Source organism: Pelecanus crispus, chromosome Z, assembly GCF_030463565.1.
Source record: "Pelecanus crispus isolate bPelCri1 chromosome Z, bPelCri1.pri, whole genome shotgun sequence".
NCBI lineage: Eukaryota > Metazoa > Chordata > Aves > Pelecaniformes > Pelecanidae > Pelecanus > Pelecanus crispus.
The window spans coordinates 32282699-32310449 of NC_134676.1; the positions used below are offsets into that span (position 1 = coordinate 32282699).

The following is a 27751-nucleotide window of genomic DNA, read 5'->3' on the forward strand; positions in this document are numbered from 1 at the left end:
TTTTATAAAAGCTCATAATGTTATCAAAATTTTAATGATTCATTTCTGTTAAAACCAGTATTACAACCACATTTCAAATATTAAGCTTTAATACCATCTTCCTATTTTTCTATGAAGAACTTGCTCTGAGATCTTCTGATTTTCTCCAGGTCTTCATAAGTGAGTGGTCCTTTTGGCAATTCTAGCAAAGTGCTCTGTGTGTCCAATATGTTCTCTGCTTCACCTTAAAAAAATAAAGAAATTAAATAAATTTCCTCACCCTTACTGTGAGAAAGTAAGTAAAAAAAAAAAAAAAAACAAAAAACCCCAAAAACCTAAGAAACTGATTAAGCTATTCTTGTTTGGGCCAGAACAACAAAATACAAGGTCACAGCTATGTATTTTACAAACAAGCTGATGCCAATGTAGCATAAAAGTAATCTTCAAGGAATTTTGGACTGGTGGGGTAACTGCACACAGAAGTGTTTTGTCTGAACTGAGTATCTGCCTCAGGCTGCATTTGTTTGAAAGACCTTCGGCCAAAACAATCAATTGTGCTGATGTTGTTGCTGTTCCTGTTAGCCCCTTTCTCCTAAAAACTACACTGCATTATAGCAATGTTTTGGTTACAGATTTATTACACACATGCTTTGGAATGAAGGCATGAGATACAGCAAGGACTTAGCATCACCACGTACATTGTACCAGCCCCATACTGTATTTGACCAATTAGAAGTCTGAGGGTGGATGAGACATACACATAAAAGCATACATAAGCTTTAACAAGTAAATTCCCTGTACACAGTATCCTAGACATGCAATATTTGGATACAATTTTTCTTCTTGTTTCAGGCCTAGGCTAAAAGATGGGCTACAGGCAGAAAGTGGGTAGCACAGGACTTGAAGAAGCATTGGTCAAAGCACACTGCTCACAAAAAGGTTTGCTAAGACAGTTACCTAAACATGCAGTCTTAACAGCATAGCGGGGAAAAGTTGTAGGCTGCAGAATGCTCTGGGCAAGGCTGGAATGAAAACATCTAGGACACAGAATCCAAAAAACAAAAGATACAGACTGAACATCATACGTAAGTTGTGGTGGTCCAATTGTGATATAAGAAAGGATGAAGATTAGGCAAAGAATGTGTTTGTTTTGGCTGGTGCCATTTGGTACAATGCCAACAGTCTTGTTTACCTACGCCTTAACTCTTAGCTTGATGATCATTAAGGCAGTGATTTGAAGCTGTATTTATGTGCAATAAACCTGACTGAATATTGTAATGCAGTCAAGATTGTGGTCATTCTTTAAAACAGGTCTGAATGCTGGAATCTCTAACTGCAATTTTGGTAGTGTTACAGTGCTTGGGATCGCCACACATCAGTAATATGCAACAGGATGACACTGGTTACCACTCCCAGTGATTGGTAATAACACAATGTCAGTCAGTTGCATTTAGCATCAGATTATAGAATAGCAAGAGGTCTTAGGTGACAGAGAGATGTTATAGATAGTCAAATCAGATGTTAGAGATAGTCAAAGCTCTATGCCTATGACTGTCACTCACATGCAGATTGCCCAGTCACCATCCCTCTCACATGGCTCAGGATACAAGCAGTGAGACACCTAAATCTTCAAAAACGTAACCAGAGTTTCATTGCTTAGTGGAGAAATTCTGTGCAGTTGGAGGCTGGCTATATAATCCCTCCCCTCCTCTAACAATTTGAAAAACACCAGCAATATGTACCTGGACTGGGAGGAAAAGCAGAACAGCAAGGCCAAGAACACACATAGCAGGCCCATGACTGATTCTCAGTGTCCTCAGCCATTCAGAAAAGCTAGTGCACCTGAGGGCTGTTCTGTAACTCTGCCATCCCCAAAAGATTCACTTCTGATGCATGGCCCTGGCATACTTACAGCTTTTCAGCAGCGCAAGCAGAACTCAAACCAGGTATTTCCCCCTATGTCCTCTTTTTTTCCTTTAATTAACCCAAGCTATAAAGCAGGGGAAAAAACCTCCAATTTCAATGTGGGAGAACAAGCAAGTAATGAGAAAATGTTTGGACAAGTAGGCTAGAGCCAGAAGAAAAAATTAACTGTAAGCAAGATCAGAGACAAAATGCCTGGTGAAAGAGTAATAGAGAAACCTTCCAGGGGTATAAACTGATTCCAAAGAACGAAGGACAGCAGATGCAGGGCTATTTGATCAAGGTGGTTCAGATACAAGGAAGATTGTGCAAGCATGAAAATAATTGCAGATTAACTTAGGAGGGGGAATTCAAGGCTGAAGATAGGCATACCCTGGAGGAAAGGCACTAGTTAAAGAGGAAACAATAAAGGGAATGGTGATGCATTCATTATTGCACCACAGAGATGAAGCATGGCATGCACCAACAGAACACATGGGCAAGCAGAGAAGTGGTTGAGAAAGTAATACAGGAGTGGACACAGGGATCTGCTGAGTAATAAGAACAAGCATGGTGGCTGCAGGTCAGTTGTGTCATAAAACCCTCTCTTCAACTCCTTAATTTTAATCTGAAAATAAAAATGAACTCCTGAACCTGATTTCCACATAATTATGAACCTTCTTCTGATTTCCAGGCCAGATTTGTTCAGGCTAGTCCACTTCCTTTTATTCTAGTGCTGATATTAGTCATTAGTATAATTTCCTTCTCTTACTTTCCTTTATCCCATCCTTTAAGTAGGATCTGTAGACCCAAATCTCTCATGTCTTTTTACAAGGCTAAACAAACGAATCACTTTGTTTTCTCTCACAAGGCAGCTCAGCATTCCCGGATAATTTTAGAAGTGATCCAAATTATGTATACATTTTCAAGGAAGGTATTACTGGTTTTTTGCATCAATACCTTCCTATCTCTACTCTCTATCTGTACTAAGGTTGTGGAACACCCATCCCTGGAGATATAGTCAAAAGCCATCTGGACATTTTCCCGGGCAATTGGCTCTAGGTGATCCTACTTGAGCAGAGGGGCTGGACCAGACAACATCCAGAGGTCCCTGCCAACCTCAACCATGCTGTGATATTAAGAAACCTCACTTGATGTTTCTAGACTTCGCCTGACTCTCAAAATTTCATCACACTACTGGATTATACTTGTTCTGTGATCACGTACTACATTTAGGTTTTTCCCCTTTTCTATCATTTCCAGCTGGTAAGCTCTGATGGTAGAAATCCCTATTAGTCTCCAGCTTCTCACTGACCTTTTTATCAAATTTAATCCTATTTTATTATCTCAGTTCTTCAGGTCATCGGGTCTTCTTCTATTACAGTTTATTTCTTCTCTGTTGATGACACCAATCAAGTTTGTCATCCAGAGATTTGATTGGTATAACCTACTCATAATTTCAAATACAAAACAAAAGCAGATCCAGACCAAATCTTGAGGAATATTGCTAATAACTCTGCTAAAGCCTAGTCTTCCTCCTTAAGCACAAACCTTTGCATTTTCTCTTTACTCCAGTGCTTACCTGTCTACTAATTTCCATGTGCTTCATGCTAACTTAATCTTCATGTGATACCACACTAAATGCTTTCATGAGTTTACAGTAGATCTACCACATTTCTTTTGGAAAAGAGAAATTATTTTCCTGGAAAAGACAGAGTTAGTTTGGCATATTTAATTTTATCTAATTGTGCATTTGGCTCCATAGCGTCTTTTCTCCAAAACCTTTTCACAAGCCTTGCATACTGCTGAAGTTGCCCTAGTGGATCTGAAGTTATGAAGATGACTTTTCCTATTTGAAAAGCAATACAATACCACATTGCCCCTCTTCAATCTATACAGGACCACATGGTCCTCAGTAAATGCATTACATACTCATGCGATGGGGTTTGCATTATATGCTCGCTCTTTCAAAATTCTGAATGAAAATAACCTCATTTAAAAAAAAAATTAACAAATCCTAAATTCCAAGAGTTCCTTCTGCATTGGATGTACTAATTTCCTTTTCAACACTCTGATTTCCAAGAGCCTTCCAGTATTTTCTCCCCATGCTTAGCTGCCTCTTCATATTAAAATCCAAAAAAATGTATTTAGTGAGGTTTAGGAAACATTCGCAGATATACATTGCTGCATCACCTAAATATATATCCTGCTGCATACAGGTGCAAATATCTCAGAGTTTGGCTAATTAATCTATCGTTATTTTCAACGAAGTACACAGAGTTAGAAAACCTAGCTCTTAGATCTGGAGGCTAAGACCAAGAGCTGAAACAATTTTTTATTTTGTTTCAGTATGCTTGTGTCAGTAGCAGAGAGGAAAATCAAGCTAGTTAACAAAGACGATTTGTGAAGGTGACAAGCCATGGCCCAATGCTGTCTTCACTTACAGTAAACACTCTCTTAGCATGTCTCCTTTACTAGGAATCAGAGCTAACATGAAAGCACCTCCATAATTCTCAACACCACTGCTTAATCAGATCCGCCACTGGCAACTATGAGGCAAGACCCAACATTCTGGGACTCACCTTTCCTTTTTCCATCTCAGGAGGGCACTGTGGCAAGATGATCAGCTGAGGACTGTGTTTGGTCATGACAGGGCATGATTCCTGTCTGTATCCCTTTATCCATTCTTACCATCCCTACCCCTTGCCAAAACAGCAGTATCAATGTGGAATATGGAAGGAAATCACTAGATCTGTCACTTCTCCCAAATATGCAATGCTTACTTCAGCTGTATTTATAGCCTTAGAATTCACATTTTTTGAAACAAGAGAGAAGACATTAACAGTCTTAACTGGAGGGAAAGGCTGTAAAAGTAGAGTGAGTACTCTTGACTGGGAAAGTATCCAATTGTAACAGAGAAGAAAAGAAATGAGAGTGTTAGATTTTTGTCCAGAAAAAAAGAGAGAATCTATTGCAAGTTTTCTGCCAGCCATTCTAAAAACATGAGGTTATCTGAAATATTAAGCTTGGTTCTGTGTGTGAACCAGACAGACTTATATAGACATACCTTTTATCCTTTGCAACAGTGTCCCATAGCCCATATCATATTGATAGGCAAGTATAAAGCTTAAGGGAACTATTGGCAGTAAAACTCCCGGGTTCTTCTTTTTTATTGCTCTGTTTAAAAAAAAATGAAAAAAGGAGGAAAAAATAAGATTATTTAGGACATTCAGCACATCAGCACTGTTAGCTTAGGTTGACCTTGACTGTCTAGGACTTGCGTATCCTTCTACACTCTCTAATCAAAGAAGTCATCTTAATTTCCTCAGAAGCATTCGTCTTCTGGTTGCCTTCTTGCTCAACTGTCAACCTAAGGGTATTAAAAAAATGCTTCAAGTGACTTTTGAATATATCCAACAAAAACAGGATTACCTAACTTGTGTAGCATGCATGTGCACATGCATATATCCATCCAGCCACATGCAACATGTAGCAATCAAGATATTACGTTCAGTTCCAAATGCACCTGAGCCCACAGAGAACACATAATCCATAAGGTGCATTTAATCAGTACTATGTACATAAACCCACAAATATTTCCAATATTCCCTCTAATCATGTTATAGCACAAGAAAAACATGTTACCAAACAAAAGTCCTATAAAGGCAAGTTCTTCCCCGTGCAAGACAGCCTTATTAGCCAGGTTTTTTTCCACTTGTGTGAGTTTCTTGACTCAAATTTTAAGTGAACAGATTTCAGAATATGTCCACTTGTTCACTGACATATTAAAAAACCCAGATAGTGCAGGATTTGTTGCTCATTAATAGTTCATTAAATCACAATACAGACAAGAAAATAGCATGGCTTTTAAACAATCCCTCCTGTTCCACACACACCTTTTATTTTACACTGAACTTTTGGTACCTCAGCTGTATCATTTTATTGTCAGCTCACATCTCTCTATACAAGTCTGCAGTACAGACATAACCAAAACACATCTGGAAGCAGACAGAAATCAGACTCACTTTGACGTCTGATCAAACTCTGAGCAGTTACTAGATAAAAATAACTACTGGTTGTAACGCAAAAAGAAGATCCTGCATCATAGAAATATAAATGTAATATATTTATATTTTCTGTTAGGAAATAAACTTCATACCCAGCTGTTAAACCTACAGCAGCAAGTCCAAAAAATGTCCCAAAATATTTGAGAAATTCCCGTGTCCAAGCAATCTGCATGGCTGTTTGTCTCTCTCTCATCTGGTTCTGCATCAGTAGTTGCCTTTCCAGCTAAAGAAGGGAGAAAGGTTAAACAAAATTAAGTCATCCATTTATTTTAAAGACTGAGTCAATCTTTCATTGGTCTATAAATTCAAAACACTAACGGAGAAGGTTTTCTTTTGTTCTTTTACTTCAGTCATTCATAGCTTTTGATTGAGAATGGTCGTCTCCGGTAATAACTCAGAATAGTTTATACCAAGAAAGCATTTAGGTCAATTAGCAAATGATTTAATGCAGTATCTTTCTAATGCTGCTTCTCAAGGTCAAGAAAACCAAAAAAAACAGTGTTAGGTTTTGAGAGCTCCCCAAGTCTCAGCAGCACTCCCTAGGTTAAGGTTCTCTGACCTTCGCATTTCCATGGTGATCCAAAGAGTACCATCTAGCTGCTTTCCAATTTATTCTGCTTGATTTTGATTTAGCTCATAGTATCTTTAGAGTCAATCTTGATGCCTCTTTGCCCTTTGAGGATCTGTCTTCTTCATGATGCATCATAAAGCTAGTAACTCTTTTGAAACACCATAGTTTACAAATATAGAAAAGATGCTGTGAAGATATCAGATCTTTTAAAGATACTGGAATACATATCAGAAGTCTGGGAGAAAATACTCGTAACAAATTAAATTACTAAATATAATTTTAACTAAAATTAAAAACCAATTAAACTAACTAAAATTAAAACCAATAATGCAAAAAGTACTATCTAGACAGTAAGTCCACACATTGAACTTTCTATGGTGCATAAGAATAAAAAAGTAGACTATTAGATTTTTTTTTTTTTAATTACATGCCCCATCTAAACATACTGGTACATTTCCATTAAAGGTAAATTTAATATTTTTTAAAAGTTCCTTTCTACTGTACAGAACACCAAAAAGAACAATAGTCTCTTCTCCTCAGAGTGATGCAAAAAAAAAAGAATTGTGCCCAAAATAAGCAGTCTGAAAACAGTACAGAAGTTAGTTAACACAATAAGAAGTCGTCTTCTTCCCATTAATGTTTGTAACTCATTCTGGGGAAAAAAACAGAGTACCTGAGTTGGTATGTCTAGCCTAGCTAACCGAGTTGCATAAAAAGTCCAGCAAGGTACAGGAAACAGAATACCAGCTGCCTAAAAAAGTGTATTCTAGAAGAGAAAGAACAAAGAGATAATTCAGAAAGTTCTCTTCTCATGCATCTATAAAAGTAATTAAATCTGTTCTTTTCTCCTGCTTTCTAATTCAAGAATAATTTAAAGGATTTGTAATGAGTTAAGGTTTTCACCCATTTATTCACCTCCATTACTATTGATTTAGCCTGAACAGAACAATTTCTGTTAAATTGTTACTAATTATTTCTTCAGACTGTGTTGATCTTGCTATCTTATTTACAAGCTGATTCAGTACCTTGATAGGTAGAATTAATTTTTAGACAGCATAATAAAAAAAGGACAGATCTAATTACCTATAATTGTACACAGTAGGAAAAACAACATTCACTGTAGTCTCACAATACTGTTTCATCTGTTTCTCTCTCCTCAAGACTTATATTGCAATTGTTCTCATAAAAAATATCAACAGGCTCTACCTTCCTGATATCCATAATTTTCAGATCGCTTTTTTCAGAAGAAGTAATTATAAAATGGCTGACAAACCACTTAATAAAATATCAAAATAATTAGATTTTATTTTGTCACCTATGAGACACTTGGAAATTCTAAAGTAAACAAGCACACTGCCCGTTAATTAGGCCCATTGTGGTCCCCAATATCCTAAGCCTGGTAAATTGCTGCGGGTTGACGTGACAAGATAAAATAATGACATGTAATATCAATTTAATGACCTCTATTTTCCCCTTCAATTTGATTATGTGTATAGTTTGCACATGTGTGAAAAGTATTAAGGGATCCTTTGTTTGCCTGTCAGCACAGATAAGGAGCCTACGCTTCCGAGATGCACAGTATTACCCTAAATGAGCTTCAATTTGAAGAAGTACATGGGGAGGAAGTGGGACAAGGATATGCTGATGAAATACAGGTCTTGCTAAAAGGAAACTTAATGGAGAAGAAGAAAAACAAGACAGTTTAGTGTGCACAGAGCATAAAAAGAAATAAGCATGGAATAAAAAGAAAGCTGTAAGTTTAAATCTACTAGAGGAAACTAAAAAATCCTAACAGGACTTCTTTAGAAACAAACAAACAAACAAACAAAAAAAACCAGCAAAAAAGACCCTCACACAAGTTATACTTTGATAGCTTTTTAAAACCCAAGTACTGAAAGAAAAAGATAATTACTAAGTCACAGACACTAAGGTCAAACAAACACCTTTCTGTAGGAGCCTGTCATATCAAATTTCAGAAGCCCAAGGGTACTTTCATGTATATCTACAAATAATTTATATAAATAACTTAGTATAAATGAGAACAACTTGCTTTGTATATTATAAACACCAGCCAGATAACATAATCAAACAATTTTTCGTATTTTTTTTCTAACCAGAAGTATCTTTTTTTTTTTTTTTTCACTTAAAAAAACCGCCCTCAACTTCCTACATGGTACCCCATCCAAAAATAAGGTGGTGGTGGTGGTGGGGAAATGTGTAAAAAATGCTTATAATTCCTTTCCTTTAGTAAACTTCTTCAATGTGGATTTAAAATCTTACCTAGATGAAACACAGTACTGTATTTAAATTAATTTATTAAAAAGACGTGTTGGAGGGAAGCTTCTTTAGACTGATGAATCTTAGAGATAAGCATTTTATGTGTACATGGGGAAGTGTGGCATAGCCAAGAAAAAAAAGTTTCAGAGGAATCTTGATGCACAGAAGGCACTAAAAAGTAGATTAATGACATTTAGCTAAATTAGTAATTTCATTCTTGCCTATTACTGAAGTTGCATGATGTTACAATGAACAGTTTACTATACAAGATCTATTTTGTCCATAAACTTACAATGTAGCACCCAGAAAACACTGAGATGTTTTTAGGGATGCTAAGTAATATACAGTACTGCTGCAGAGGTCTGCTTTTAAATCAATTTTTATTTAATCATTAGTTATATGGAGACAATCTAATAACACATAAGCATTACTATACATGCTCCAAAATTACTCTGACCCTATGCAATCTTATGCCAAACCCGGGAATACCTCTCCCAAATGCCAGAAATGCCCTTTGTTCTATCCTCCCTTATTCTGAAAAAATCTTCATGCTTGCTTTCCATTTCCAAGATCAATTTTGTCACTTGGCATAGTTTCACCTTGCCAAAACAAAAGACTATAGTGCTGTAGCTGTAGGACTGCAATGGGAATCTGCATAATGAAGAGATTTAGTCAAAGTGTTCCAGGGCAATTCCACACTGACTTCACTGGATTTCAGGCTTTGTTTAAGGAAAAGGAAAGGGAAAACTGAGCAACAATTATGGCCAAAGTTGTCCCAGAACACACTGTTTCATCACACAACTTAAACTTGCTGGAATAATTATAGAAAAAACTGTTTGACGTATGCCTGAGCTCTTTTCAGAGAGCACCACAGTCACTGTGCTGCTGAATGACGTGGGTCAATGCTGCCGTCACGTTCCACACATGGGCTCCAGCCACACGTGTTCAACACAACAGGGAACACCCCTCTGGCAGACTCTGACAGAGCAGACATAAGGCAGAGCATCTACCTACCTTGTGTCATCAGAGACTGCTTTAACATGTCCAGACCTGACATATGATCAGCTGAATAGGTTTATGAGCAATGTTTGACACTAAAAGAGTATATGCATTTAAATGAATTTTTGATGCTCGAAGTTGCAAAATTAAGCACCTACGTGGGCACTCAAGTAACTCCTATGTACCTCAATCTTGCAAAATTTAAAAAAATTCAGGAGCAATATCCTTGTGCTTACCCATTTAACGTGCCAATCTGAATTGAACATCTTGAGCTCTGACAATTTTGAACAACCAGGATAGCCTGATATGCTGACTTTACACTGGCAAACAACTATTGGTAGATCATAAGGTGAAATTATTACATTAAGATTATGTTAACCTTAAGCAAGTCAGGATTTGAAAGCAGATCTATATAGGGAAAGACTCAGGAGTCCACCACAAAAGATGATTCCAAATTAGATGAAAGATAGAAAACCAAATCGTGTTCGACTGTAGTTCAAATCAATATCCCATTTTCAGCTGTTAATTTCTTAGTAATTGTGTCTTATTTTCCTCCACATGTGTTCTATTGAAAATGCCAGCCACACTGGGGTAGTAAAAGGGTGGAGAAGACTTTTGACCTATTAACATGCAGATTTTATGACAAAGGCCAAATTCTATTCCCTTAGGACTTATTTTGCAATGATGTTTAAGATTACTTCTTTTCCTGTTATGGCAGATCAGAAGCAAGAATTAAGAACAGTAGGTATTATTTTACTGCAAACCGTAACTTCACATGTAGAACTTTATAGGTGATAAGATAAAGAGAATGTGTATCATTCAAATTTATCAGAGGTGTCCTGTAGCTTATTTAGAATAATCTCACTGATGGGAGAAGCCACAGGTGCACATCATACACATCAGATGAACAACAGTTCACCATCCAAGTGCCATGTCTTAGGGAATAAATTGTTTTTCATTTTAAATACATAAGCCTCCCATCTATATAGCCATAAAAACTTCAGGAGGGACTATTTACTATTTACATGACTATGCTTGCATAAAAACTATAGGTAAAGGGTCTCAGGTGCAGATTTAACAAGGGAGGAAGGGAGATGCTGTAGTTTTCCCAGCCAAGTTGCTATGCATGGCACAAGAGAGCTGAAGCTGTGATGTGGATGCATGGGTATACATTCAAGCATGCTTTTCTATTACTGTTAAGAAATCGCGTCCTACAATAATTAGACCATGTTTTAGAGACACATATACAAATACAGTTAGTATCATAATCTAAAAAAACCCTACATAAATTTCTGCAAGTTTGATTCCATAATGAACAGATTTTCTTAAGTGACAGTAGCAACTGTTTTACTGGTCATAAACATTGATCAAGTGATTTTAAAATTTACGTTTAGTAAATGTAGTAAATTTTACTATTTCAAAATAAAATGGGTACTAGTAGCAAGTAATATTTTATGTTTTATAACACTCTTAGGAGGACCCAATTAGAAATAACTTTCCCATTTTTCTTTAAATACAGCTAGTAGTTTCTCAACACTGTGTGAGAAACTGTAAGGGCTGATTAGCATTTGAAGTCTGCCACATACCAACTGTTGCAGTAAAAGGAAATCAATCTGACAAAATGAAACATGACAGATGAAGAGAACTGAGGTGGAGAGGGAAAAGGTCAGTTACTGTGAAACTGATAATGCTAATAAACTAGTCAGTGGTAACCATCCTTATCATTTCTATTGATTATTCTTCAGACTGTCACAATGATGTCAAACCACAGAAAAGAGCATTTATACCACCATTTCATTGATTAAAATCCAGTGGGAGAAAATTCTCATCTGAAATAATTTAATCAACTTGACAACTTGCAAAAAAATAAACAGTCCTCTCTGGATTACAAGCCACATCAGCACTGGCAGACAGATTGGAAATTTCTGATACTTTAGACTCTTAGCTTGTTTTCTCTCTTTCTGCCTTTCTGTTTCATCTTCAGATGCTGTAGGAAGGAACAGACGCTACTTTGGTTTTGTATTAAGGTGATGCAGAAAGCAAAACAAGTGGGATGCAAGGTAGTGTACAAAGGCTCAACAGAAACGGAAAGCAGAGCGCGGGCAACATGTGGTCTCTTCACTGTCCATGTATATTAAATAAAATTGCTTTGATGTATTTCATGCAGGTCAAGATGTATCTGGAGAGAGTAAGACATACTAACGACCCCTGGATAAAGCCTCTGTTTGCAACCTGATGTATTTAGTGGCTCTCCTGGCAGATACAGTTTCCGCCAACCCCTCTAAAATAGTGGGCGGGACAAACACTTGGCTTGAGAGTGGTCATAGTAGTAAACCTATTTAGGGAACTGTATTTCATGTCACTGTCAGCAAGATATAATTATACTGACAGCCTGGTAAACAGATATTCAGACAGAAAAGGAATTAATCTACCTGAGAAGGAATTAGCAGCCAGATAAACATATACTGTCTCTATTTAAGTTCTGAAACTCACTAAGACAGGAGAAACGTGAAGAAACTGTTGGAATATCCTCACACTCATGTTAAAAGAGCCTCCAGTTTTGTCACAGGCTAATCTCTTGCACATCTGTTAAAGGCCGTAGCTACTGTGCCTGTAATAGAAGGTTATTTTCACTTACAGTTTTTCAGTCATCAGAGACTCTGAAAGCATTCTTTAAACAACTAACTCCCAACTTCTGAGTACTCAGAGGCACATGAAAATAAGGCTTAATTTTTAAAAAATGTGACAGTCACACACATAAAAATCTGCAAATCACTTAAAAAACACATATAAAAGTTGGTGTGCAGGTAGTATAGCTCAGTAACTGCACAAACCCCTTGCAGTAGCAATGCACCTGGCATTTCATAAGCAGACAAAAGATTAAAGGCTTATGTGACTTGTCCTAGGTGTCACCCTTCCTAATCAATGTGCAAAACCAGAAGCTGCTGCAAATGGTTGTTTAGCAAAAATAAATGGAAAATAGAATAGTGATACCTATGTTTACACCTCCATTGTAAGCCACCAGAGTGCAATACAGAGATGATAACTTGTAATAATTATGCAGTGTCTGCTTGGTTCTATGACCAGCATGCACACAGAAGTGTCAGGAAATGGGCCTCTAGATCAAACAGTTAAAATAAATCAGACTTAAATGTTTTATCCTGCTGCTTCAAAGCTTGTTTGCAAATATTTTTCACATCAAGTACACAGAGCAATTAAAATTATTAGCACTGCAAGAAACTACACTCCCTAAAAAGAAAATTCAATTTTTAAAGCTTCCAAGTGCAAAGACACATTATAAAATATTTACAAGCTAAAAGCTATCATAAAAAGAAAGGGGTCTCACAGTATTAGCCACAAGCCAGAATGTAAACTGCACTGTAAAAAAATCCTTTATATTCCTGTTGTTGTCATAAGTTACTGGAATTGCATGCCATATAAAAAGAAAATAACATCAAAAGCACCTAAATCCATTTGACGTTTTAAGTTGTGCAAAGGAGAGGCTCAACCCAATGGACTGTGGTACGAAAGCAAGATATCTTGGCAGTAAACTAGCATTTCCACGCTTCTGCCGTGTAGCCTTTAAGCAATGAACATGCAACAGAGTGAAGAAGGGTGTCCTCCACCTGCATTTAATAATATTATCTACAGAGTAAGCAAAGTTTTAAGGTACTGTTATCAGTGTTTAGAAGTCTCAGGAGTTTTATACAAGCTCTATAAAGACAAACCAAAGTCACTGGATAGCCAGTTATGTAAAAAACAGGTATCCATGCTGTAGGAACAGTAAATTAGATCAAGCAGTGTAGGACAAAGAGTTAACATGACAATATCATGTCATTTCAAAATCTGACTAATAACTGAGTAAGAAAGAACTATTCAATTTGTTATTTCAATTCCCGAATAATGCCTCTAGGTATGCTCCTTGTGTGGCTCAAACCTGTTTTTTAAAAGAGAAATAAAGACTCAGACCATTGACTCAAAAATGAAAACCAGAAAAAATGGCTGTAAAATGACACTGCAGTACAAAAGGGTGTTATAATACCAACAAAACCTGCAAATACTATGTTTCTTCCTATCCATTTCAGATTCTGACTCACAAAATGACTGTGGCTCTCTTTACACCAGTTTGGTATGGAATTAAAATAGGTGTAAGATCTCTTTAATTATCCATTGTACCTCCTGGGCTCTTATGAGCTCTGCTCAACACAGGGCTCCTCCCCTGCCACCCCCCCACCCCACACTTTAAAAAAAAAAAAAAAAGAAAACCTCAGCATTCAAGAAATAGTGTTTCACAGCAAAACAAGTAAATGGTCAGATTCAACTTCAGTGGACTTAACAGCAGAAGACTAAAATGGTAGGTTTGCTCTACTAAGAAGGAAGGAACTATGGAAAATCCATAGCATTAAAGGAGGCAGCTTCAGAAGGCATTTTTTCTTTTAAGTCAGTTAAATCCCCTCAACAAACAAAGCTTACATGTATAAGGGTTAGCTGCAGGTGCACCTCCAAGCAAGACAAAAGTTTTACCCAAGCAAACTGCATTCACAACAATATGTACTAGTCACAGATATTCACCAGCAAAAAGACTAGTAGAACTGATTCCACTGAACAGATTTAATTAATATTTGTCTCATTACTGGTGGAGCAATCAGTCTGTTTTGCATCTTTTGCTGGTAGTGCTTGCATGTTAGAAATAGCTATTAAAATCTGCTCTTTGTAAACCACTGCATTTATTTCTTTACAGTGATCAGGCAGAGTATGCAATCTCCCAGCCAATATCAACCAAACTGGCTTTTTTCCTGTGAGATAGATCGTTCTAATCTTCCTCAGTACAGATATCATTCATCTTGTTCTGTTCCATTTGATGCACACAAACTAATAAGGATATAGAATTGTTACCAGAGACCATTTATTTCCTGAATTAAGCCCAGATCACCTAAGGGGCAAAACAATTTTTCTAATGCTTCAAGACAAATGCATTAGAGATGCCATAAGCACTACTAGTATCTTGTCAATAGAAAACAAATCTAGCTACTTCCCACCCCAAAGGAAAAAGGATGGTAGTAGTCAGGAAAGGGAAAGCTTACTTACATTTTACTTCACACAGAAGAAAGGGAACAATTGTTTTCATTGTAATAGAACTTAAAAAAATCCTTTGACTAATTCTCAGTGAAAACTTCAGAGAGGAAAAGGTTAGGGACTTAGAAAACCCTGCAGAAAATTACTCAGTGTCTAAGACATTAGAAAAATTAAATTTTTCAGGTATCATCATGGAGGTGGCTGATATTTTACTAACAAAGTTGGCAAATCTGTAGATGGAAAGAATGTCATCATACAAAGTTTTATTAGGCACAGGAAGGACTCTATAGAAAGCAGCCTATGCAGAAGCGTGTGTCAGTTCTCTGTTTTGATCAATGAAAGTGATAAAGCATGAAAAGAAGTTTCACTGTTCAGAAACTCATTGGCATTTTAACATTGGCGATTCTTCTTCCTGCCAAGAGTCAAAACATAGCACACATATGCCTTTCAACAGCCACCTCACTTTATGATCAGCTGATAAATTATCAATAGTATGTTGACTGAGTAATGGGTTAATTGAATTTATTAAGAAAAACCCCAACAGAATTCCACAACACTATTTGCAAAAATACTTCATCTTCAAATAAAACAGAGAGCATCTCCCCCTGCCCTTACTCACACCTTCTTATACTCTCTTTTCCATTCCTACTTTCAGCTCATTACTCAAAAAGCATCCTAGGACAAGGATGGGAACATGTAAAAGATACAGGTCCCAACCAAGAGCAAAATGATAGGCTTTAGGTCAATTCATCTTACCTGTCTAAGATGGAGTACTCTTAGTCTACTACATATCGAACAGACATTAATATTTTCCCTTTTCAAAAGTTTTGTTTTCTTCTCCTCTGGTTTTCATTAACATTCTGCATTTGTCTTTAAGTTGAACTACTAAAACAGAATGTGGCCCAATGTCTAGTTTGTCATAAAACTCCTACTGAGCTATCTTGTATTAGCATCTTTACATTTTTAACTGAAATAAAAATTATCTAAAACCTTCACCTCAAATACAAATTCTTTCCCAGTTTAGAACTAACTGGGGAGAGGAGGGCAGAGGAGATCATTGAGCTGCATGATAAATAAGTCAGGTTTTCCTCATCTCTCCCTCACAGAATTCTCAATATCTGCAGTAGCAAAGGAAGCTCAGCAAAGTGTTATATATTAATATATCCTAAGGACAGCAGAATCCATTATTCAATTCAAATCTCACAAAAACAATAACTTAAGGAAGGTGTACATATTTGTATAAAAACCATTTATCTTCTTAACTATGCAGGTACAAATACTGCTTGTACTTTATCTATGTTAAATGAGTAATCTCTATTTTTCACTTGAACAAATGTTTAAAATGCTTCAGCTGTCTCTCTCACTATATCCTGTCACATATGTTAGCACAGAAACTTCTGTTTCTTAGAAGAAAGTAAGAACTTCAAGAAACACTAGGAGGAAAACTAGATTATCAGATACTTTCCAATAAGAAACAAACTTAAAACTCCTTAAAACTGTTGAAAGGTTTAAACTTATTTCTTACTGGGCACATATAAACCTTACAATTGTTGCATATGTTTTCAAAAAGACATTGAGATGGCAACAAAACACCAATAACAAACAGCTGTATAATTGAAGTTACAACATCTTGTAATCTTTGCTAGATAAAAATCTCACTGGTAACACGATATGATATAATATAATAGCATTCACACAGAAATCAGTGTTAAGTCCTGAAAAACAGGTATTTTCTGTATTTAAAAAAAAAAATCACATTTATTTACGTGTTTGAGCTGGTTAGAAACTGTAAGGTTGGAAAAGAGATGTTGCTAAGGAAGAAACAGCATTAAGTGCAAAATAAATCTAGAAGAAAGAGTCATTACATATTAGCCAGCCCTCAGTTAACTGGACCTGCATTCTGTTCAGCTACTTCAGCTTCTGTGTTTGCATAGTCATGAGGATAAGGCTAGAAAGTATATTCAGAGGTCCTTTAAAATTAGCCTGAAAGCAGGGAGCTGAAATAAGACATTTATTTATCCCCATCAAGACCACCAGTGACAGATTTCACTACCTTTCTTAGTAACCCATATAATGACAGTTAAGCACTCAAAGTCTCCTAATATTTACCCCAATTCCCACTTGTTTGCTTTTGCAATGGAAAAGACTGAGTATCTCTAGAAGGATGTATGAGAAAAATGCGTGGATTAAAAAAACACCACCAATATACAATGCACAAACTTAAAATTCTTGACAGCTGTGTTTATAGCATCAGGCAAATATGAATTTTTCATCCCTTCCTCATAGGCTCTAATGCCTTTATTATTCTTACTACCATCCTCTGAACTTTTCACAGCTTGTCTGCTCATTAAAAGAAGTATCAAAATCTTTTCTCAGCAAAGCAATCAGTAGTGCAAGTTGGGTAATTGTATCCCCTGGTTAATAAATCCACAATTACATTTGCTTTTTACAAAAATCTGTGCTGCTGACTCAGCTTACATATCAGTATATAAATATATATATATAAAAAACCACTGATATTTATGCATAAGTATATAAACCCTAGGTCTTTTTTAAGCTCCTGAAGTCTTACCACTTATACTCAGTTAATCTATTCAACTTTTCCTTCTGGAAAGGCTTCATATGCTCTGGATTGGTATTTATTCTATTACCTATTATACCATCACCTACTATTTCAGGCACTTTCCAATTCATCAAGACAATCAGAATACTAAACCAATCCCCCAATCTGAAATCTTACACAAACAACATTTCATTGAATTATGGCCAGATTTTACTTTGAGGAACTGCTGAGTGTCTAGATAGAATGGAAACGTTCTGGTCCTTTTCCATCACTTATAATAGGTATGACTTTTTTTTTCTTTTTTTTACTATTATTATTATTTTAATTCAGAAAAAAATCCAATATAATTTGGTCATAAGACATGGTCTATTAAGAAGCTTACTACAGGGTACTTTCATTTCAGATGTAAGGACAAATTGTTGAACATGAAGAGAAAACTGCCTCACTCTTTAATTGCCATTCAATGCAAACCTCTTAAGGCAATGCAACCCTGGCAGGAAAGTGATGCAATCATGCTATGTTTTGCCTCTAACAAAGTGCTGACAGCGTAAAGGAAAGAAAAAAATATTACAGTAAGCTGCATTTCTCTATGCTTTCACTGAGTTTTTGACAGGTTTTCCAGATACAAATACTTTTGTCACACACCTTTTATAACATCAAATAACAGTCTAATGAAATTAATGTTTACACATTAACGTTATGATAAAATAATGTTCCAAAGCATATTTCTTATGAGACCGAGAGCATTAGAGCCATTTGCAGACATGGAAAACACTCAACAGCAGTTTCACTTCAAGATGAATCATGAATGCATGTGCCATACTTTGTACATAGTGTGAAATGTATACAGCTTTCTCCATAGGCAAGAGCTGAAGAACAGATGAAAGCACAGAACACTTAAGAGTAATTTTCAGAAGTGATATATCTAATGATTTATAATTTGAATTAATTAAGTTATTTCTACAGATAGAGAATCTACAAGAGTCAATATGGTTTTGGCATTTCTGTGCTGTGTCCAAATGAACGTTTCACTTACAGAAGAAACTGCTATGTTCTTTTTAATCTTTAAATTAAAGCCAGACTACGCATTATTGCACTGGAGGAGGCATTTCCCTAGCAATGTTTTACACTACCTGTCCAGCTATTCAACTTAACAACTTTTACCAGCTGGGGAAAAAAGATGCCTCTAGTTTTTATTTCTCTTATTATTTTCCATCACTGCCAAAGCTTCAAAAGGAGCTCTTAAAACAAAGCAGGGGAAAAAAACCACCACCAAGGGTAAAAAAAAAAAAAAGAGAAAGGAGCATAAATGTATCCAATTAGGTAGAGAACTGCAGAGGAGCTTCAATACTAGTGGCTGGTCCTCATTAGAATAGGATAATGTAGTCTTCTCATGGCTCAAAATTAACCTATATGATGTTGAGGATCCCAAAAGAGGGAAAAGGTTTGAAAAACAAGGAGAGGCTGGCATGGGTTTTCAGAAAAGAAACATCCATTTTCAGAAAAGACGATGTAATTGCACTGCATTGTCAAAATAGAAAAATCAACCCCTTACTTTTCCAGCTTTACTTGATATTGCCATTTTTTCACCAAGGAGTATGGAACCTTTCCCAGGCCCACACAGGGAGCATACAGGGAGCAAGTCTATAAACTGCCAAAGACTAACTCCTATGAGAGCAGATCTGTGGCTGTTTCCGGGCTATCCAGTATTACCTGGGGAGAAGAACGCACTTTACAGTCTGAGATAATAAAACAGGGAGAGAGGAAGGATGGCAGGAGAAGGGGAGTGAGACTATCCAGAGATTCATATTGCAGACAGGAGGTTATAATCAAACTTTTTTATTATGGGTAAATACAAGGTTTGTCAGAAGTATATTATTTTCCTAGCCTGCTTATTTTCTCAAAGGTTATGTGGCTCACATCAAAGATTAATTTGGAGGATTATCTCTGACTCCTAAATGCAATTATGCTTTCCCACAGAGAAGATTGTCCTTTTGTCTGATAAGGAATTCTCTTGCTGGGGAAAAAAACCCCCAAAACTCAACCGAACGACACTCCAAATCACTCTGAACTGCTATCCCAAAACAACAACAAAAAAAATCTGTTAGCCACAGAAATGGAGACACCCTACACACTAATTAGTCTCTTTTTTCCCCAGTACTTTCAGTGATTTTTGGCTCCTCCTGTATTACTTCCTCCTAAAACTTACATTTTTCAAGAATTCCAGTCCTCCAATCTTCCACTCTTATCAGTCTGATCTGCCCCTGAAAGTCTGGCAGAGCCAACCTGCTGTAATCTTAAAGCAACACTTTTGTAACAAGTTTTGCTTAAATAATGGCTGCAGCTGGAATTGCTGATTTTGACTGATTTATGTATGTGCTACTGCTGGATATGTAATATTAAGCAGTGTTGGAGAAACTTATCTGTGAATACAGCAATATATATTACAAAACTTTCAAAATATACAGGAGATTGGACAATTCTTTTTCAAGTAAATTATTCCCACAGACAACCAGATTTTTGCGTAGTTTTTGCAGTCTGAGATGGAGGGCACACTGAGGGTTTGATTCTGAATTCCCTTCCTTGTGATGTTACTTCTGTATCAGTATCACTTACACATACCTAAAGTCTATCTAACAACTGTCAGTTAGAAGATCAAGTCACAGCTTGTTTCAACAGATTGCTGCTGTGCATGTGGTGCTCAATAGGAGTGCAGACATCAAGCAGTAACTCATCAGAATTCTCAGTCTGCGAAGAAGCAGATGTGAGGAAATCCTACCTCATAGGATCTACAAAATATAAGTCAGCCACACTCTGTGCCTGCTTCTATGCTGGTCAGTCCATCATAGAATAACTCAGGTTGGATGGGACCTCAGCAGGTCCTGCTCACAACAGGGTCAGCTACATGATGAGATGTGGTTTCTGAGGACTCTGTCCAGTCAGATCTTGAAAACCTCCAAGTTGCACAGCTTCACTGGGCCTCTGCTCCATTGCTGGGTTGTCCTTCTGGGGGAAAAGGTTTCTCCTTATATTCAGTCTGAACTGCTCCCCACATCCTGTTTCAACATATACCCACTACCTCTCACCCTCCTGCAATCTTCCACTGTGAACATCCTGGCTCTGCTTTCTTGATAACCTCCTCACAGTTGCTGGGGGGCTGCTGTTGGATCCTGCACCCCAGAAGGCATCCCTCTCCAGGCTGAATAAGTCCAGCTCACTTGGCATCCTCTCAGGAAGTGCTCCAGCCCTTGACCATCTTGATGGTCCGCTGCTAAACTTGCTCCTTTTCATCTAAATTTTTCTTGTACTGGGGGAGGAGAAGAGGGACAAAAAGTGGATGCAGTATTTAAACACATTTAACAAAGGACTGAATAGAAGGCAACAGTCATTTTCCTCAACCTACTGGCTGCACTACTGCTTATAAAGCCCTCATTGTTGGTCCTTTTGACTCTCTGCTCCCAGGGCACGCTGCTGGCTTATGCTCTGGTTGCTGTCCTCTGCTGTCCCCTCCATCTCTACAGAGTTGCTCCCCACTCATCAGCCCCCAGTCGGTGTTGTTGCCAGGGGCTTTGTCTTGCCAGAGACACTAGGAGGAGGCTGTCCTTAAACGTATCAGCTTTCCTGAACTCCTTTATCCTCCAGAGATGCCTCCTATGGCATCTCACCTACCAGTTCCCTGAATAAGACAAAATCTGCTCTCCCAGTGTCCAGGGTCTGCACTGTGCTACCTTTCTTCCTCAGTCCCTTCAGGACCCTGAACTGACCACCGCAACCAAGACTGCCTTTGATATTACATCCCCAAATCAGTTCTTCCCTATTTGTAAGTTACAATCCCCGCTGCGCATGAGCCCTGGATGGCCCATCCAGTACCTACCTGTATCAAATAGTTATCCCTCACATTTTCCAAAAATGTACCCAATTGCTTATGTCCTGCTTTATGGCCCTTCCAGCAGATGTTAGGGAGACTGAAGTCTCATGAGAACCAGTCAGTAATCCAGAGGCTTTCTTCAGCTGTTTAAAGGCTTCATGTACTTCGCCACCCTGATTGGTGGTCTGCAGCACACTCCCATCACAGTGTCGTGTTTTGTGGCCTCTCCTCTGGCTGTAACCCACAAGGCTACTCCTTCACATCATGGGCAGCCCTTCTCCTTGTCTTCCCTACCTGTCTTTCCTGAAGAGCTTGTATCTGTCCATTACAGATTTCCAGTTGCATGAGCTGTCCTACCACATCTCAGTTATTCCCATGATGTTGCAGTTTTGTGACCAGAAACAGCTCTTGTTCTTCCTGCTTGTTTCTCAGGCTGTGTACATGTGTGCTTGTGCATTTACAGGCCTCACTTCTCCAGAAGCATCAACACTGCAGAAACTCCAGCACATTGTCACTCATAAAAGCTTCTGCAAGGACCAGACATGCTCTAGACTTGTTTACTTAACATCTGCCGTCACAGCAAAGTGCTCCTATTGTGCTGCTATACCAGGAACAATTTTTTAGGATGGGGGAATGTGATATATTGTTTCATTTCGAGAAAACACAGAGGTTTTTCATTTTGTTTTTTGTTTTGTTTTGTTTTGTTTTAAAAAACACAATAAAAATGCTCTGTGATAGTTTAGAGAATTCCTTGTGCTCTAAATTACTGGAGAAGGAAGTTCATTGTTTAGGACTTGATCAGTGTCACATTTAGCAATTCAACAAAGCTAATTTTTCAGTGGAATTAATCTTTTCCACATGGCTTAAACTCCAGCTACACAATTCTTAGTTTTTGAGCTGACCTGCCCATGTTCACTTCACTAGGCAGTCCCCTCTACAACAGATTTTTCTCTTCCATTCTCTGAGCAGAGTCAGTGTTTCTCTTTTTCTTTATTGCTTTTTTGTAGTTTTCCCACAACAGTATCTCGGTGAAAACTTCAATAGCTAGACAACATCAAGAGCGTGCTTAATCCTTTAGGTATGATTGTTATACATACAGATATCACAAACAAATCAGTCAGATACTGCCTTCCTATTTTGGTCATCTCATGTTAAAAAAAAAAAAGAGTGATATAACAAAACTATAAACTAGTCATCAATTCAGATCTGATTAATGATGTTGCAAGCTAATATATGAAAGAGTAAAAAGGCTAGTCATTAAAGGACTCTGTGTACCACCAATTGTTTGTGGAGTTCGAATGAAAAATTTCTTCTCATCAAGTAAGAAAACACCTTATACTTTGAGATATAATTGAAAACAGTTACCAAGGATTTCAAATGCTACAAGGACTTAAATTTTTCAATTTCATAGACTAGAAAACACGTTTACTATGCAGTATTATTCCCACACACATCAAGATCTCTTTATGTCATTCAACTCTCATGATACCACTGAAGAAATAACCTAAAAAACCCCTTTTAAAAAGATCTCAGCCTCCTCCTCTGAATGGTTACCTTTCATGTAGTTCACCGAGTACTTACAGTCAGACTATATAGAGGAAACCTGGGAATTGACTTGTTTTCCCCTGTGTAGAGTTTCCCAAGCAAAGCAAGGCAAGCAACTTTTCAGACCCCAAAGTGGTATTACCTCTATAAAAATAGCAGCAGGGAATAAACTAAAATCTAACCGGAGGGCAGGGGAAGAGGGAGTGGCATAGTACTGAGTTGATGGGGTTCCATTCAAAACAAAAGAAAGCATTTTTGATTCCTTTACATGCATGAGAAAGCTTGGCAAAAATTTCACAGGAGAGCTTAGGCTTTTTTCTGTCTATACCCTAAAGTAAAAATCTTTAAGTTGCACTTAGGATATCTTTTACACATCAGCACAGAAACATTCTTCCTGTAGTGCAAAGTTAATTTAGGAAGCTTTGCTCTATGTAGTCCTAGAATCTAATTAATTAACAGTAAATTAAATTTAAAATTTTAATGGCTACTGTGCCATGACCTTTTACCATGATTTTGCTTCTTATCGCTCTAAATAACACTACACATAAAGTTTACAAGGTGGTTTTAATATTTTTTTAAATTATTTGAAGACAATATACTCATATGATGCACTAATCATACTTAAGCCTGTCTCATCACAATAAAGTCTTTGGAAAGCTTCAAAGTATGTGAATTCAGCCATTTTCCTATGAAGAAACCCACCTGTTGGTCAAGGAATGTCACTGCCTAGAAATATCAAATAAAGTTACTTTTAAACTGTTCTAATCCATATTGAGGAATGAACGATCAGCCACAAATATTGCTGCATTCTTAGTTGCCAGTTTCAAAATGTGTATCTTTTTCCAGGTTGCCTTGTACATCTGAAAATGGCTTTCTTAGTAAACAGTTATTGAAATAGCTTTTTCCAGGTATACACTTGGGTTGTTGAAAAAAAACGGCAAGGAATAAAAGTCTAACCAGAACAGAAAGTACGGAACACAGCACTTCAAGAAAAGAAATACATGAAATTCCTGCTTTTAATTTTGTTAAGAGCACCCACATAGCTCATGAAAATAAATAATCTGCTATAAATGCTCTGAGACCTGGAACCTTCTCTTCCCCATTCAGCCATGCTAAAAGCACTTAGTAAGGCCATATGCTAGGCTTGAGCTGTAGATCTGATATATTAAGTATTTGGAAAGAATTTTGCAAGTTACACTTCAAGGAGCAGGCTCATGATAAAAATGAAGCCTCAACAAACTTCCACCATAAACAGTCTCCACTTGATACAGATCGGTATTTCACTCTGGAGCCATACTAAGACAATACAAACAACTGGCAAGTCCTTCAACATCAAGGCAAACTGACAGTTGAGTTTTTATTGTTCTTCCAAAAGGCATTAAGATACAATTTACAAGGCCACAATCCCTTCTTTTCAGAGTTATCCCAAGAACGATATAAAGAAAAAAATATGCACACAACTTTATTACATCTTTTAACATTCTCTTATTCTGAAGTAGTTGAGCTGGTTTGGGTGTCCAGCACACATCAGAGCTACTCTAAAACTGACTAAGCTTTAGCATGCACCAAGGTTTGGGATTTGGAGGTGTCTTTATCAAGTTCTGTCATGTTACTCGCCTTCCTATTTTTGCAATGGTCTTCTTCCAACCTACAATCCTCCATGGAGGGTAAGTCGATGAAATGACTTTGTATCTTGTCTCCATTCAGAGGAGAGCATATACCTAATTTTTTTTGCTTTAAAAAAAAGGCTTCTGTCATGGAAACTGATAGCACAAAAATCCTGTTCCAAAGAATTTACCATAACTTTATGACTCCTCCTCATCTACAAGGAACAGGAAAGGCCTTCATAGATTCTGACTGTGTCATTAATACCTGCTGTGTTTTGCTCCAGGTCAACCCAAAGACTTACTAATTCATTTCTGAGCAGTGTCACACCGTCATTGCTAGTAGGGAGGGCATTCTAGGAGAGACAATTTGGATGACTTCTTGATCCACACCAATTGGCTCGGAGTAAATATAGTACCCTATTCCCTCAACATTGTAATCACGGGACACTCCAAGGTACATCCAGAAGCTATAAAAAGATCCACGAGGTTTTGATTCCACATGTTGTTTTGGGATAGATTTAATTTTAAAACAAATCAGTATTTTGAATATCTCATAGCAAATACATCATATTGCTTGAGGTGGAAGCTTCTATTTTATTAATAAATATGATATTTTTCAGAGGAAGATGGGAGAACTGATAGCATCCAAATCACAGTATTTCACTGTAAGAGAATATCTAATGCTTTAAGTTAAGCTGTTTCATTCTAGTCCTAGCATGACCTAACTTCCCCAGGTATTTCTAGTTACAATTTCTGTCTAAAAGCAAATAAATCAGGCTATACTATTTTCCACAAATAGCCTGAAAGTAGTTTGTCTAACACTAGACTCCAGACACATCACAGGTTTTACTCACATATGGAAAAGACAACTGGCAGTCTTTTCCTCTTCCCTACGCTCTCCCTAAGCTCAGAGTAGAGCTATTTTCTTTCACCCCCTTACAACACAAAATTTAGTCCTCCCCTTGCCCCCACTGCAGCTTTCGGACCTGACCAACTGCCCATTTTACGCATTCTTAAAAGATGCAGATTTTCTAACATGGCCAGTATGTCTGCAAACATAGTACAAATCAGATACGAGCAGGCATTTGCAGTGTGAGAAAGAAATCTACTGCATTGACTATTACTATTGGCAAAAGGAAGAAATACAACACAGGGAGAGTTCCTAAAGAGCAACTAGCAAAAATTTTGTATGCAATCTTGAAAGGTCTTTTTGTAACTGTCCTCAAAGTTTATTTTTGATGTTAGCCTAAGCATTTGGGCTAGAACTAGAGTTGTTAGGCATGTGTGGTCAAGAGGCCAAAGACTGTTTGCTATTCAAAGCCCACAGCACCCTACAAATGCTAGCCTGAATTCAAGCTGTCTCCTCAAGTCTTTCATTCTGCACAGCAGAGAAGCAGATCAGGAAGCAAGCTTCCACTTTAATTTCATCATCATCCTCTCAAACTGAAAACCTTCCCATCACTTGGGTCTCCAAAAAACTTTGGGGGTGGGAGGAGCCCCTCTGTATAGGGGGGGAAAAAAAATACAAATTGTTTGTATGCAAAAATTGTGGTTGCATCTGAGAAACCAGCTAAAATAATCCAGCACAGACAGAAAGTGATGTTTATAAACCTTGTAAAAAGTTGACTTTCTTTAAACAGTTAAGAGCTGTCCAGGATTTTATTGTATCATCTTTCCTTATGCTATGTTTCTCCTTCCTTCCTAGCCACGTTTCCAGGGTCACCTCCAGAGTTTTTACACGTGATCCTACAAAACCTACTATCTGCATGCTGCTTTGAAAACTAGAATGTGCCACCTACTGGCAACTTAATAAATTGGAAGTTCATCCATCGCTACTTTAAACATTTTAAATTTACCTGTATTCAATTTAAATGCAAAACTAAAGCGACAAACTCCAGCTAAGTCCTTCAGACTGCATTCTAGCATTTAATATATAAACAAGTTACAGATTGTAAGATACCTAACAACAGATCAGAAAGCTGTAACTAGTGCTACACTGTTAAGTTCTGTTCAGCACAACTTTCTGAACCTTAGTCCGACTGGCTTTCCTTCTCTTTCTCTGCTGCTATTTTATTGTATTATGAGAAGGAATAAACAATCCCCTGTGCCCTATTTAGTCTGAGGTTTCTAGAACCAATGAACAGCTGTGTAACATGGAATAACTGCAGTTGCCTAACTGAACCTAAAGCAAGAGTTGTCTGAAAAGTTTTGTGTAGTGGAAGAGTTGAAACATATTTAGATCATGTATTTTAAGGGAATAGTATCCATGTTTTAGTAACCATGCTGTTACTGATTCACTTTAACATATACGTTGCTTAACACTGGAGTAGCCCAGTTGTGCTTCAGGGGACTGTTCAAGGTAAGTTTCCAAAACTTTTTAGCGTCTGGCTACGATAAAGATAGCTTCCACCCCTACAACCTGGTTCGCACTGACTTTCGAGGAAGTTGTTAGATCCAGAGAATAGGTGCTTTACACATCTGAACGTGCCGCATTGGATGACCACACCGGAACCGGCAGAGTGGGTAAATGGAGCACCTTTAACCCTGGGAGGACCTCAGCAGGCGAAGCCGCAAGCCCAGCTCTGTGCAGACAGCGGGCCGTGGGTGACCTTCCTCCACACGGCCGCCGGCGGATGCGTTACCTGAAGCCGTGAGTTCATGAGCATAAACTCCTGCTGAGCTTTCAGGCTGTCGTTCATGGGCTTGGAGAAGACGAAACCCATCGTGCCCTGCAGTGCAAAAGAGACGAGGCAGCTGAGGCCGGCGCGGCGGGCAGCGCGGGCGGTACCGCGGGCGGCCCTGCTCGGCCTCGCCCGCCCCCGGGAGGAGCCTGTCCCAGGACGGGGGCGGGGGGGCAGGCCGCGGCGTAGCGCGCTGGGCGGCCCGGACCGCACCAGGGGCACCGACCGCTCCCGCGGGCGCTCGGCGCCCGCCTCGGCTGCGCGGGCCGCCCCTTCCCGCCCGGCAGGCCTGCGCCAGCCGCGGCCGCCTCCGTGCCGGCGGGCGGCCCCCGCCGCGCTCCCGGCGGCCAGGCGGAGGCCCGCGGCCCGCCCCGGCCCCGCCTCACCTCACTCGCCTCCGGGAAGGGCACCGATCGGCCGCGGGCGGAGGGCGACGGCGGCGGGCGGCTCCGCGGAAGGTCCCCGGCCGCCCCGCCCGCGCTGTCCGCCGACGGCGATTGGCCGGCGCCGGCGGAGCCGGGCGGGCGTTAAAGGGCCGGCGCCGGCCTGCCCGCCGCCCTCGCTCTGCGACTGCCGTTGCCGTTGCCGTTGCCGTTGCCGTTGCCGTTGCCGTTGC

At 38.5% G+C, this 27751-nt stretch overlaps 1 protein-coding gene across 1 annotated transcript; it reads right to left on the reverse strand.

Moving 5' to 3' along the window:
* Window positions 1–86: 86 nt before the first annotated feature.
* PLGRKT (plasminogen receptor with a C-terminal lysine) lies at window positions 87–27177 on the reverse strand. The gene is made up of 4 exons (XM_009486944.2): window positions 27097–27177; window positions 6041–6171; window positions 4949–5058; window positions 87–223 (listed from the first exon to the last, which is right to left on the reverse strand). The coding sequence occupies exons 1-4, from the start codon at window positions 27175–27177 to the stop codon at window positions 102–104; spliced, it is 444 nt and encodes a 147-aa protein (XP_009485219.1). The 3' UTR covers window positions 87–101.
* Between the last annotated feature and the right edge of the window lie 574 nt (window positions 27178–27751).